The sequence below is a fragment of the Tarenaya hassleriana genome, unplaced genomic scaffold (assembly GCF_000463585.1).
Source record: "Tarenaya hassleriana unplaced genomic scaffold, ASM46358v1 Cleome14, whole genome shotgun sequence".
In the NCBI taxonomy this organism is placed as follows: domain Eukaryota; kingdom Viridiplantae; phylum Streptophyta; class Magnoliopsida; order Brassicales; family Cleomaceae; genus Tarenaya; species Tarenaya hassleriana.
In genome coordinates this window covers 1,217,717-1,232,456 of record NW_010964598.1, presented here as the reverse complement: position 1 = coordinate 1,232,456, position 14,740 = coordinate 1,217,717, and the positions used below count along the sequence as shown (strand labels likewise).

At 36.2% G+C, this 14,740-nt stretch overlaps 1 protein-coding gene across 1 annotated transcript; it reads right to left on the bottom strand.

The window, feature by feature from the left end:
- Positions 1-8,459: 8,459 nt before the first annotated feature.
- On the bottom strand, positions 8,460-10,783 carry LOC104808139 (myb family transcription factor APL-like). Its single transcript, XM_010533704.2, has 6 exons — positions 10,451-10,783; positions 10,257-10,333; positions 10,009-10,075; positions 9,792-9,861; positions 9,398-9,440; positions 8,460-9,315 (listed from the first exon to the last, which is right to left on the bottom strand). Exons 1-6 carry the CDS (start codon positions 10,599-10,601, stop codon positions 8,806-8,808), a joined length of 918 nt encoding a protein of 305 aa, XP_010532006.1. The 5' UTR covers positions 10,602-10,783; the 3' UTR covers positions 8,460-8,805.
- Positions 10,784-14,740: the final 3,957 nt, after the last annotated feature.

The following is a 14,740-nucleotide window of genomic DNA, read 5'->3' as shown; positions in this document are numbered from 1 at the left end:
ATATATATATATATATATATATATATATATATATATATATAGAGAGAGAGAGAGAGAGAGATGCATTTACAAGGACATAAACATGCAGACTGAGCAACTTTATGTACAGAGAGATAGACAGAAAGAGAGTGAGAAGATCTGGTCTTCACTGCAAGTTAAAAGCTCTCTCTCTCTCTCTCTCTCTCTCTTCTCTCTCTCTCTCCTCTTATCTTCTCTCTGAAAGCTGAGAAAAACAAAAAGCTGTGTGTGTGAGAGAGAGAGGGCATAAACGCACTCCCATGTGTGCACTTCTCGAGGAAGCTTCTCCTCATCCTTTGTTTTGTGACTCTCCTCTCTCTATGTACGTATTCTTTTTCCTTTTTTCTTCATAAAAAAAATTGTAAAAATGGCGGTCCTAATAAAATTTGTTTTCCCAACTATAATTAATATATGCATGAGCTATGAATATTCCATTAAAATCAAATTTCTCTACAAGTCACTGACTAGATTTGATTAGATTCAAGTTTTAACCAGGCCATATGCATATATTCTGCATGCCTTTTTCCACATTTCACATGCGGCTTTATTTTTATAATTTTATATTAAAGAAGCAAAGTTTTCTCCGAGTATGATATGGTAGTTACTATGAGCATTAAACGAATTAAAGTAATTTTTATAAATCTAAAGTAATATATAAAGGGTAACGGTCTATGCACATTCTTCCATGCATGAATTTATCTTTTTTGTTTTTGCAATCTAATCATTTGTAGGCACCTCATTGCAATCTCAACTTTGGATTCTGTTCTTCCCTTACCTCTTTTTATTCTTTTATTTTATTTTATTTTTCATTTACATTTCTTTTTTGTTTTTGATTTTTGATATTTTTATATTTCATTTTGAGACAGTCGTCTGTTCGAGGTACTGATGTTAAATGTTCTCTTGACAAAGTACGGTCCCGAAGCTTCTTTTGTCCCACCCTTCTCTTTCTTTCTCTATTTTGATTTCCATATTTCTCACCCATTTTGTTTTCTCCTTCAAAAAAATAAGCACCATATATATATATATATATAATTCAATTTGACATGTTTATGAATATTCCTCCTTTTACATTTCTCTAACATTTTCGTTGAAAACATAATATTTCATGAATAATATTTATGAACCCTAGTGGAACGGGCACACGGATGGAGTCATGCATTCCAAATAAATATAGTTAGATTATAAGGTAATTTTGAGTTAATTTCATTATGTAATTTTGTAACAATTTTTGTAAGTGTTACCACAAACCAAATCTACGTTTTTCCACCATTTTTTCCTCCCTCTACATGAGAAGAGAAGGTCGTGTGTGTGGAGAATGAACTCTTGTTGGGCACGTAGTTGTGTTGAGATAATATATACATGTGGTCGCGGTTGAAAGTAAATCACTACAAAACACAAAATAGGTGATGAAATTGCAACGAATCGACAACGAAACAAGGAGTCGGAAATTTTCTGTCACGTATTCGTCGTCAAATATTTTCTTATTGAAAATGAACTGCTGCAAAATTTTCGAATTACAAAAAAACTATTGTTTTATTCATTCATAAAATCCCCTTGTTTTCTTAATATTTTATACATTGTTTTCGTATAGTTTTATTGATACTTTGTCCTATTTTTACAACACAATTTTTTCTGGTAGAACATGTAAGAGGAGGATAATACGGTATACTTTTATTCCGATAGGCTTGGTTGAAGAATTTTTGTAAGGAAAACACGTTCTTTGGAACTATTTATTCAATGCCCGTTAATAAAACTGTATAAATGGTGCAAAAGTGTTGAGCTATATCCCGAGAATTGAATTTTTAAGATGATATATATATAATTTTACGTTTAACAATATATATATATATATATATATATATTCCGTGAGTACTAAGAGAATATTAGAATTTACACGATATCATATCGAAGCAAATCAATGTGGATATTTTAAATTATATGCAATTCACACGACTTATATGTATCCAAGGGTATGTTATATATTTGTTTAAAAACCGGTCATATATATGTATATATGAACAAAAGAAGAAAAGAATAAAAGGATAAAGAAAACGTGGATGAAAAGATTGATACTCAGTGTCGGTTTCTCTAATGGGAACTTCTTCCCCTCCCATCTTTATTGCTTTCTAAAAGGATTTTTGGAGCTATATATCGACCTCTACGTACACATACACATATACATACATATAAACGCATTTACGTTACATATGTGTGTTTTTGCATTCTCATGCAGAGGAACGTACAAAATCAAATGATTGTACTTTCAGAAAATAAAAATTCCATTCGTTACCAGCTTTTTTTGTTGCTTGCATGTGGTTTCCCGAAACCCTAATAAAACTCTTTACCTTTTTTTTTTTTTATTCATGGGATCTTTATCATCACAACTTGCTCTTCCTTCTTTTTTTTTTTTTTGTAATTGCGTCCTTTTTTTAAAAATTTTTAGTTTCCCGATGCACATAATTTGTGCGTAATCCAAAATAGGCAACAATGGTACTATAACCACACTATGAAATGTGTATATGCGACTCAAAATGATTCATTCTCTATACTTCATTATATATACAGAAGCATGAGAAGAGGAAGATGTTAACCTAACGTCTATGGATGGTTACAGAAATGGTAATATCACAATTAGAAGATTACAATCGTAGGAGAATATATGTATTCCCTTATACGCCCCCTCAAGATGGAGCGCCTTCGGTGATTCCAATCTTGTTGCAGAGTGAATGAAATGGCTGCCGAGATAGTGGTTTGGTTAAGATATCGGCAAGCTGGTCTTTTGCACTGATATGTGACACTTTCAGTTTCCCTGCTTGAATCTGATCTCTGACAAATAAATAGTCTAAAGCAAGATGTTTCATCCTTGAGTGAAACACTGGATTTGCACTTAAATACGTTGCACCGAGGTTGTCACAGAAGATGGTTGGTGGTTATAGAAGCTTGATTCCGAGCTCAGAGAGTAAGTTCATTAACCATCCAATTTCGGCAGAGGTGTTGGCAACCGATCTATACTCTGCTTCTGTGAACGAGCGTGAGATTGTCCGTTGTTTCTTTGATGACCAGGAAATAGGATGAGTGTCGAGATAAACAATGTAAGCCCCTGTTGATTTTAGATCATTTTTGTCGCCAGCCCAGTCTGCATCGCTGAAAGCATGTAAATGTATCGGGTTGGTTGCTGAGAAATAAATACCTTTGTTGATCGTTCCAGCAAGATAACGCAAAATACGTTTTGCAGCCTGCCAGTGGTCGTCTAGTGGCTGGTGCATGAACTGTGCAAGTTTGTTGACTGCAAAGGAAATGTCTGGTCTTGTCAGAGAAAGATATTGCAGGCTGCCAATGATCTGTCTTTATTCTATTGGTTCGGAGACAGGGCTTCCCAAGTTCAGTGATAACTTGGAGGCTGAAGACATCAGCGTCGAGACAGCCTTTGATTCATACATCAACGTGCGCTGCAAAATGTCAGAGATGTATTTTTTCTGACTGAGAAATAGTCCCTGCGGTGTTCGGACTGCTTCAACTCCAAAAAAATAGCTCAATGTTCCCAGATCTTTGAGAGAGAATGTGGATGATAGTTTCTTGATAAATTCTGCAATCTCAGTGGTGGAAGAGCCAGTGACAAGTATATCATCCACATAAATGAGTACCAGGAGTTGAGTGTGCCCCTTTGTAGATATGAATAGCGATGCATCTGCCAAGGAGTTCAGAAATCCATTTTCCAGAAGATGAGATCGGAGAGCAGAGTACCAAGTTCGCGGTGCCTGTTTCAAACCATAGATTGCCTTCTTCAGTTTGCAGACATGAGACGGGTAGGAGTTGTCAACAAAACCAGGAGGTTGCTGCATGAAAAACACGTTCAGCCAATTTGCCTTGTAAAAATGCGTTGTTGACATCCAATTGATGGATTGGCCAGTTCTTGGTAACCGCAAGGCTGAGCACTAGTCGAGTTGTTGCTGGCTTCACCACAGGGCTGAACGATTCATGATAATCTATTCCTGGTCGCTGTAGAAACCCTTTGGCAACAAGTCTGGCTTTGTATCGGTCTATTGTTCCATCTTGCTTGTATTTGATTCGGTAGACCCATTTGCAGCCCACTATATTGCTTGCCTGATCTGATGGAACAAGCTCCCATGTGTCATTCTTGACCAGTGCATTATATTCTTCTGTCATTGCAGATCGCCAACATGGTTGTTTAAGTGCTTGAGCCACTGTTGTTGGAGTAGAAGATGACTGATCTGTAACAACAGTTGCAAATTTCGGGTTAGGTTTTGAAATATTAGACTTTGCCCTTGTTACCATTGGATGCATGTTCTGATTTATTGTGTTGAGAGTCTGTGGTGCCTCTTGCATAGGCATATGAGATTCTGCAGTGACCGCTGGAGTAGGCGAGATAGGAGGTGATTCAGACTGATCATCCTGATGCTCCGTATCAGGTGTTGAGCTGAATGTTTCCTCCATGTTGGCAGGGGAAGTCTCTGCTTCAGGGAGTGCTACTGACAGGGGTGCAGGTGGAGTATAAGGAATGACCGTTTGGGTCGAAAAAGAGGTTTGAGCTGTTTGGTCGGAGGATGATGGTATAGGCAGAGTATGTTGGGAAGCAAAGGGAAAAACAGACTCATGGAATACTACATGTCGAGATATATAGAGACGAGGTTTTATAGGATCGAGGCAGAGATATGCCACTACAAGAAAATAGTTATATAGCGACGGAAAAATCCGTCGCAAATATAAAGGAAATCCGTCGCAATTAAGAATTTGCGACGGAATGCGACGGATTTATTTCCGTCGGTATAGCGCTGTCGCAAATGTATAACGGCCGTTAATCCGTCGCATTTTTGCGACGGAAAAAATCTGCGTTTTGCGACGGAAAGTGACGGATTTTTTTCCGTCGCATTCCGTCGCAAATGTTTTAAAAAATTTAAAAAAAAATATAAAAAAATTATATACTATATATACACATACATATATACATTTTCACATACACATACATTCATACACATACATTACATACATACAAATATACATACATATACATACATATATATACACATATTTTCATATACACAAACACACATACACATTCACACATATACACATATACACATATATACACATACATAAATATTCATACACATACACATTTCACAAACACATACACATACATATAAACACACACATATACACATATTCATATACACATACAATCACATATACATACATACATATTCACATTCACATATATATATATACACATACACATACATATAAACACACACATATACATTCACATATACATACACATTCACTTACACACATATATAAACACACACATACGCATTCACACATATATATACACATTCACTTACACACACATACACATACATAAACACACACAAACACATCAAACACACACATATATATACATAAATACATATATATTACCTTATGGGAGAAATTTGGCGATCTTTGGAGAGATTTAGAAAAAATTTGGCGATTTTTATTTTTTTCCGAAAATCTTTGAATCTGACGAAGAAGACGACTCGTGGTTTTATATTGCGTTTTGCGACGGAATTTTCCGTCGCAATCCGTCACAAAATGAAATTTATTTACGCGCCAAAATTCAAAAAATTTCGTCGAAAACCGAAACCAAATACATTGCGACGGAATATTCTGTCGCAATCCGTCGCAATTTTTATTTTCCGTCGCAAATCATCTATTTCTTTGTTGTGACACAATTATCCGTCGCAAACCGTAGCAAATTGCGACGAATTTTGCGACTGTTTGCGACGGATAATTTTTTTCCACGTTCTGTCGTAAAATCGTCATATTTCGTCGCAATTTTCTGTGCGACGGAAATTTCTATCGCAAATTCCGTCGCTATATGCAGGTTTTTTAGTAGTGTGCGCTCTGGGTGTTGGAGTAACCAAGAGACACACAGGGGGCTGATCTTGGTTCTAGTTTGTTTGAGGAGTAAGGTCTGAGCCAGGGATAGCATAGGCATCTGAATGTCTTTAGTTTGGAGTAATTGGGAGACATATGGAAGATGGTTTCAAAGGGTGAGGACATGGTTTGCGTTGGGGTCGGTAGGCGGTTGATCAAATATACCGCTATTGTAAAAGCATAGGACCAGTATTTTGTGGGAATGGAAGCATGTTTGAGAAGAGACAGACCTGTCTCAACAATATGTCTGTGCTTTCTTTCGGATAGGCCATTGTGTTCAGGGGTATGTGGTGGTGTGGTGTAGTGGGATATGCCATTTGCTGCAAGAAAAGAGGAGAGAGCTATGAATTCTCCACCATTATCTGTGTAAAGGTTGGTTATTTTGGCTGTGAGTTTGGTTTCGATCAAGGCTTTAAATCTGATGAAGGTCTCTCGTGTGTCAGATTTGTGTTTCAGGGGATATATCCAGGTATAACGACTGAAGTGATCAATGAAGATAATATAGTATTTGAATCCATCAATGGATGTGAGAGGAGAAGTCCACACATCCGAAAAGATGTATTCTAGTGGTCTGGATGATGTAATGGTGGAAACAACAAATGGTAATTTATGGCTTTTATTGCAATGACAGGAATCACAAGGAGACGACAGAGTGGAACGAGATAGTGGTAAGGAATTGCTTGAAACAACATGTTTGAGGATAGGTAAAGAAGGATGTCCAAGGCGTGAGTGCCATTCAGACATTGTAGATTTGATACTGGAAAATGCAATAGCAGAGGTGGGGTTTGAGGAGGAGATAGGCCATTCATATACCCCTGCCTTTGTGTTTCCTGTCAGCAGACACTTCCCTGATCGCAGGTCCTTCACCTGAAACATTTCAGGAAAAAATTCAACTGACACAGCATTAGTCTTGCACAGTTTCTGAACTGATATCAGATTCTGGCGAATTGCAGGTACACAAAGAACATTGTCCAATGATAAAGCACGTGTTGGTAGAGAGATAGACAGGGAACCTTTATGAGAGATAGCCAAACCTGATCCGTCACCAATAATCACATCATCAGGTCCTTGATATGGACTGTGCAGTGCGAGATTTTGCAAATCAGATGTAATATGATGTGAAGCACCACTATCGAGCAGCCACGGGGTGCTATCATAGGTGTTGTTTTGCATAACATTGTATGCAGTGTGACATGGACGAGGATTCTGATTTCTCGGGTCAGTGGTAGTGTTGTCAGATTTCCTTCCAGCTGATATAATGCGGTATTCAGGACAATATTTGGCGCTGTGTCCTTGTATTCAACATGCCTGACATCTCCCTTTGTAGTTACCCTGTGATTGATGTGGTTTCCAATTGGAATTCTGGGGTCTGTAGTTGTTACCTGGGCATCTTGGTCTGGCATTGGTTTGTTGAGGAGAGCCAGTTCCTCTGTTTTTGCCGAGATGAATCTGATGTATTCATCGATGGTTTGTGTTGCTTTGGTGCTGCGTTTCACTTGTTCTCTCAGTTGCAGCAGATGACCTCTTGTAGCTTTGCCATATGTGTTGGCTAAAGTTTTCCAGGCCTCTTTGACAGAGGTGGAACGAGCAATCAAGGGCTGGAGATTTGTCGATAGTGTGCCAAGGAGGGCACTAAAAAGTAATCTGTCTTGTTGTTTCCAAGGTTGGAATGCAGGGTTGTCACTAGAGATGCCGTCGTTGATGAGACGAGGAGCTGGTACTGCCGAGTCATCGATGATGAACGCGTCCAAGTTGTGTCCTTCCAGAAGCGCTTTGACTTGGACACTCCAGGTAAAATAATTGGTTGCGATTAATTTGGTGATGTTTGTCATATTGCAGGCAATGAGGGTTTTTTGTGGATCTGTGTTGTCAAACGTTGGAGCATTGGCTCTAGGTTGATCTTGTGTGTCTGTTGACATGGTTGGAGGAAAAAAGAAGGATTGATTTGTGGTTACACACAAAGCTCTGATACCATATAACCACACTATGAAATGTGTATATGCGACTCAAAATGATTCATTCTCTATACTTCATTATATATACAGATACAGAGCATGAGAAGAGGAAGATGTTAACCTAACGTCTATGGAAGGTTACAGAAATGGTAATATCACAATTAGAGGATTACAATCGTAGGAGAATATATGTATTCCCTTATAGGTACAAACTAACTCGAGATATAACTAACTCGTGCAGAAGAAAGAAAGCAAAACCTCGAAAAGCTTAGTGACTATCTTGAAATTTGAGCAATCTGTAGCCATAAATAAATGTACATTATTTGACCGTAACAGTTAAACTTACGTACGCATGGGGATACAGCGATTACGACATAGTGTCGGCATCTATATATGTTAATATTGGAATGAATTTCTATAGACATAACAAAATGATATAACAAACCCAAGATTTGGTTGGCTCAACCGGTAAAGAATTCTCAACCCAGGTTCGAGTCTCCACTTGAGAACCCACATTTTTTGGATTTTTTAATAGATATAATTGGGCCAAAGACCCAATAAATTTCTTGATTATAAAAAAATATTACAACAACAACAATTGAGTAAAGTTACAACTCGAACAAAAACTAAAAAAAAAATCAACCGCACAAGAGTTTGCCCCTCGTTCCAATACCTCTATAATCCAAACAATTCATGAACGATATATATATATATATATATATATATCTCTTGCTCACGATCTCATGAATTAACTCGACCTAAAAACGAATAGCGTATCTCGTTACCTTTCCATATATAGTAGTTTATTCTGATATTTCACCCAAACGTTGAGTTGCCCATCACTTGTGGTGGCATTCGACCGTTAGGGTTCATCATAGGGCTCAATGGTGATCTTCTAGGAGACGGACGGCCTTTCAAGTGCTTTTCCACCACTTGCTTCAAACTTCTTAATACTCAATCCGTCAATCGATAACCACGATGTCCCATCGTATATATCTGATGGAGAATCCAAATCTGCAGAAACATGTGAAGCCATCTGGATCTGAATCTGATGTTCATCGAGCTGGCGACAAGAAGAAGACGTCGGAGGGCCTCCGAGATCATGAAGCCTGAAATGATCTTCCGGCCACATCAATAGGCTCTTTTCGGCATCGCTTCCAAAAGGGTTCGGTCTCTTCTTCCCCGAGTAAATATTGTAATAATGGTGGTCGATTTTATCGGTGTCTACGTATTTGTTGAGGTCTTGGAAAGGCGGGAAGCTTAGTGAAGCAACTGCCAAATCTTCCTTGTATACTTCTCCTCTAGCCGCCATGGTCTCACCGGCTAGCGTTTGGCAAGCTTTCTCCAATATTGATTGCATGTACTTTCCTTGTGCTTCAATCCTTAGTTGAAGATGTCGTTGCACCTGAAAAATAAACGAGATAAATACAACTTAGTATATGGTATTAATTGACGTAATTAGTCAATATTTTGTATTGGGAACGTACCTCTAATTGGTCATACAACCTTCTCTGCACTTCCATTTGCATCCTAATATTGCATCAAACGATGTGTGAGTTGCTGCTTATGTTATAGTTTCAACACCGGCGTTTTTATTCCACACAATAACAAAAACCCTTTATGAGATTTCTCATGCAGATTCAAGAGTATAACAATGTTTCACAAACTAAGAAAATTATCTATATGTTTAACACCTCTGTATATATACACATCCATATATATATATATATATATATATATATATATATACACACATATGTTTTTTGTATTAATTAACTGCAGCATATACTGTATATATATATATATACATATGTTGCACCAAAAATATTTTAGAAAACGACAATAAAAATCAAGGAATGAGATGAACATACTATCACATACTCGTTCATGTCGTGCCTCATCATCATGCCGGAGGACGAAGCAGCGTTCCGCTGAAGACCCAAAGCCGAAGCTGCACCCAGAAAAATTGACAAACTAAAGAAAAAAATATATATACAGACTTTCACATGGATATATATATGGGTATGTATGTGTATGCATGCATGCATGTAAGTTCAGTAACATGAAATAGGAGAAAACCCTAGTTCAAAGAATTCACCTCTCGAGCCATCCTTTGCGGAGTGATCATTGTATTCTTTATGCGGCTGCTTTCCGAGCCTGAATTTCTGAACCCAGAGATTGAAAAAGAAACTGTTATCCTTTAATATCGTAATTAAAAAACAAAGGAAATAAAAGAGAGTATTAAAGGCAGAGATTTTGAAAGAAACCCTAATATAAATGAAATATAAGCACAAAGGCAAAGCTATAGTTATCGTGTAAATGAGCAATATTTCTTCGTATTCAGACCTGAAGATGGCTCTTAAGATGGTAAAGAGTGAGACCCTTGACGCCCATAACTCTCATGATCGTCTTTGGAGTTGCCTCTGCGAAGGAAAAAAAAAAGATTCACACTTTTCGATTAATTCGATCCAATAATTCTAATAATAAACACGAAATTGTGCTTGAATTTATAAAAAAACAAATTCTAGTGAGGAATTTACTGTCGGGGCCGCCGAGTTGGGTGACTGCGTCGACAAAACGCTCATGGAGTTCGACGGTCCAACGCAAACGCGGTTTTGGGTCTGTGGTAAGGACAAGACCCGAATCGCCTTGAACGCAGTTGTGTCTGGCCTCATGCGATGAACAACTCATACTTGAAGGTTAATTTCTCTTCGAATTGAACGTTCTCTCTCTCTCTCTCTCTCTCTCTCTGCAAAAGAGGGTTTCGGAGAGAGATTCAATTCAAAGACGAATGCGATGCAAAAATGGAAGAGAATACGATGCGTTTTCTAAGATATCAGATGACGGCGCCCTCTCTCTCTCTCTCTCTCTCTCTCCTTCTTCTTCTTCTTCTTTTTGGGTTTTTATATTGTCTGAATAAAAAATATAAAGACAATTGGTTAATTAATGCGTGAAATTAAAGATTTACACACAGAAGTAAGAGAATTAAAGTTCCGCCTAGTACGCAGGCATTCCTTTGTGAAAAAGACACTGTCGCCATTTTTAAAGTTTTTTTTTTTTAATAACGGAGCGTCCTGGGCCGAAACCCAGACTAATCTCCGTACCGGAAACAAGCCATGTGAATTGAAATATTCGCTCCCCTCCCCACCCTGGGGCTCGAACTTGGGACGGGACAAGTGCTTCGCACCCCCGTTTCACCAGTTGAGCTAAGCAGGATGAGTATTTTTAAAGCTTTACTTAACCAAAAAATGTAAATTAATTGCGGTATCATACTAAAAATTCACAATGATAGTATTAGGGTATGAGGCCTCCTTTTCCCAGTTTTCCTTGAACTCACGATGCATGGTCTATACAAATAGAATATAAACTATTATTAAATTATTTATACTTTGGACAATGAAATAAGAATCATTAGAGGGAGAGAATATAACTGTTCAAAGGCGAATATTATTGTTAAAGTCTTGCACATTTTTTATTCCATAAGATTGCTCTAGATATTCTTATATTATAGTGTGTGTGTATATATATATATATATAGCATATGTATATAATTACACATGCTAAAATATCCATATAATAGACGCACACTAAGTTATATTTCACAAGGATTTTATGGTAGGGTAAACCTTTTTGGCTAATGATGAGCTGAACAAACCTAATCCAATTTATGTTTTTGTGTACCCACACATGTAAACACACTCAGAGCCAGTTTATCTTCTGTGTATCTACAAATCTCAGCTATATACATATATAATTTCAAATACACATATGTATACAACAATTAAAAAAATCAATCAATCAAAATTTGTTTATTATTATAAGATAGATTTTCCTATATATATATATATAGCTTGGAATATAAATATATTTCCAGTACTATATAATATTATTTCCACCTTCCTAAATAAAGAGAAATACTATTTTGTGTAAGAATATATCTATATTTGTTTTTGTAGATACGTTCATAAAATGGCCAACCCTATCAAGAATATGTCAATGAATGTGTCTGATTTGATATGTACGGAAAGCATAGCTTATAATGAATATGTATTAATCGGGTGCAGGAAGGGGGAATGATGATTTTCAAATTTTCAAATACACATTTTTTTTAATGATCAATAGGAATAAGGGAAGTGCAAAAAATAAAAATAAAAAGCATGCTAAGAATATGGAACCAAAACTTTAGGTTATACGGTTTGGTGGTATGTGGGGAAGTATACATCAATGTATAAAAAGGAGATGTTGTATATTGTTGGGGACCTCCTCTTCTATTTATTAAAGCTCTTTCGCCATCTCTTTTTTATTTTTTATTTTTTATTTTTATATTTACTATGTTTTTAGTTTTTTCTTTTATTTTGTATTTCTGTTTTGTTTTATTTTATTTTTTTAGGCAAAGCTTGAGCTTGTTGTGGGTTGCTTCCCTTTTGGCTTTTGTAAGATCGAAGATTGTCACCCTGTACATGGTTATATGTTTTCCAGATATCGCGACTATCATAAATTTATAGGAGTTTTAAATTTCGTTATTGTTTTTTAATATTGTAGATGAAAATTAGAATTTATATATTTTGTGTAGATATAAGTTGATGGGGGCTTATAATTAAGATGCATATAATATAAAGATGTGGCGTTGATAACTAGGAAAAATTCCAAATATCACAAACTAATATAAAAGTGAAGAAAAGTACAAACCAATCCAAAATCCAATCTAAGAAATATATGCATGAGAAAAAAAAAAGAACTATTTAATATTTAAAACAATCTAATTCTACATATGTTTGATATAAAAATATGATATATATCAATATTTATTTTATAATCCTGAATATGTTAGATATATAGATTTGAAATCACAAATATCTTAATCTAGATCATAGTCGAATCAATTTAATGCATATTTTATATGTGATTTCAGAATGTATAATGTATTAAGACCATATAAATAAAATAGAAAACCAAATTATTATTTCAATTTAAATCTTGCACTGAAATTCAAGGCGAGAATTTGGAATGAGAATCAATTCTCCTCTTTAATAAATAAAGATAGATTCGTATAGCGCCAAAAATATATTAAAAATGAAATTGTATAGAATGTCCGCGGTAGATGCCAACAGTATGAACATATCCATCCAAAACTATATAAATATTTATTCACTATTTTAATTTATTTTTTAAAGTTTACTATCTTTTTTTTTTCTCACGTAAACTGCCACACGTTAATATGAAATTTCACAGAAATATAAAATAGCACAATTTATTTATCACAAAGATCCAAAATTTTCCACTGGTGACGATTTTCTTTTAAATATTTCACTGGAAATACCATAATTTTGACTTTAATTTTCCATTAAACTTTCAAGCGAGATAGCATTACAATTTTAACCCAAGGTATACAATTATATATATAAGTACATATTCGCAATATCCTTCCAAATAGATGTTAGAAAAACTATGAATATAGCGGGAAAGAACAACAAAATTAATGAAATCGAAATAAAAACGTAAGAACCCGGATATAATCTTCTAGGCGTGATTTCACTTTCCTAAAACGTTATTCCCTCCCCACCGAGCAAAGGAGAATCCCGAGAATACGTTTAGAGATACAAAGAAGACCAGCAACGATTGATCTGCTCCTCAAACGTTGCCCGAAACAGAAAAACCCGAGAAAGAAGATGAACAGTAAAAGATGGAGAAGAAATAGCAAGTTTCTTCACCAACAAGGCTCACAAATCTCTCAAAAATCAATTAGATTTCATACTCATATGTGTTCAGACGTCTAGGAATGTTTTTAACACTCCAAAAGTCAAAAGGTGCAAGGATAGGGAAGTTTTTTCCGAACAGACACGATTTTTCGTTCATTTGAACAACTCAGAAAAATCAGGTGGGTCGCTCATTTTTCGAGCGGTCGCTCATTTTCCAGTTTTGTTCATCAGAGAAAATGAGCTACCCGCTCATTTTCCTGACCGGTCGCTCATTTTCCAAGCGGTCACTCATTTTCCGAGCGATCGCTCATTTTCCCCAGTTTTGTTCATTAGAGAAAATGAGCTACCCGCTCATTTTCCTGAGCGGTCGCTCATTTTTTGAGCGGTCGCTCATTTTTTCCAGTTTTGTTTTATCGGAAAAAACGAGCCAAACGAGCCACCTTCAATATCTTCCGACTAATCCTTAACACTTAACCAATTCACGACACGTCTTTTACAAGCATTTTACTCATCCACCACACTTGTAATACACGTGAAACAAGAATCCTTTGAGAGATTTTAAAGTCCACCAATCTACTCTAAAATAACTAACAATCCTCCACCATTTTAGAGTAGATTGTCTATGGAAACCAAGCGACAATCCGTCATCCTCACAACTTTGTGCATAAATAAAAGTATCTTTCGATTGAACTTCCATTTAGTGTAATGTACAACAATAAACTCGAATTACATAGGTGTCGAAACGATTGAACCTAGTAATCCTAGTTGAGCTACTGAGTACAAAACACACACAAAGTCGATACAAGTTTTTCTGCAATCCTTGACACTATAATGGTCATGTGTCCATATCCATTCACAAGCACATGGATGTTAAGCCACCAACATCTTGAAGCGGCCTCACTTCATGCTTGTATAGGTGAATCCTTTATGATATCGTGCCCTGCAACTAAGCACTTTGTCAAAGGACTCATTAAGTAAAACATCCTCTTTACATTGCATAACCTAGATGCTTACCTCGGGATGTGTTGTCGTGAAGCATCTACAATCACATAGTAAAGGATTTAACTCATTGAACTCAAGATCTAGCGTTGTACTAGACGTTGAGTTGAGATTCCTTTACTTGCAATTCAT

Coding starts and splice junctions, on each gene's coding strand:
- LOC104808139 (XM_010533704.2), bottom strand. CDS start 10,601: ATGAGTTGTTCATCGCATGAGGCCAGACACAACTGCGTTCAAGGCGAT. Junction 10,076..10,256: donor ATCTTAAGAGCCATCTTCAG/GTCTGAATACGA, acceptor CTCTGGGTTCAG/AAATTCAGGCTCGGAAAGCA. Junction 9,441..9,791: donor ATGAGGCACGACATGAACGA/GTATGTGATAGT, acceptor ATGCAATATTAG/GATGCAAATGGAAGTGCAGA.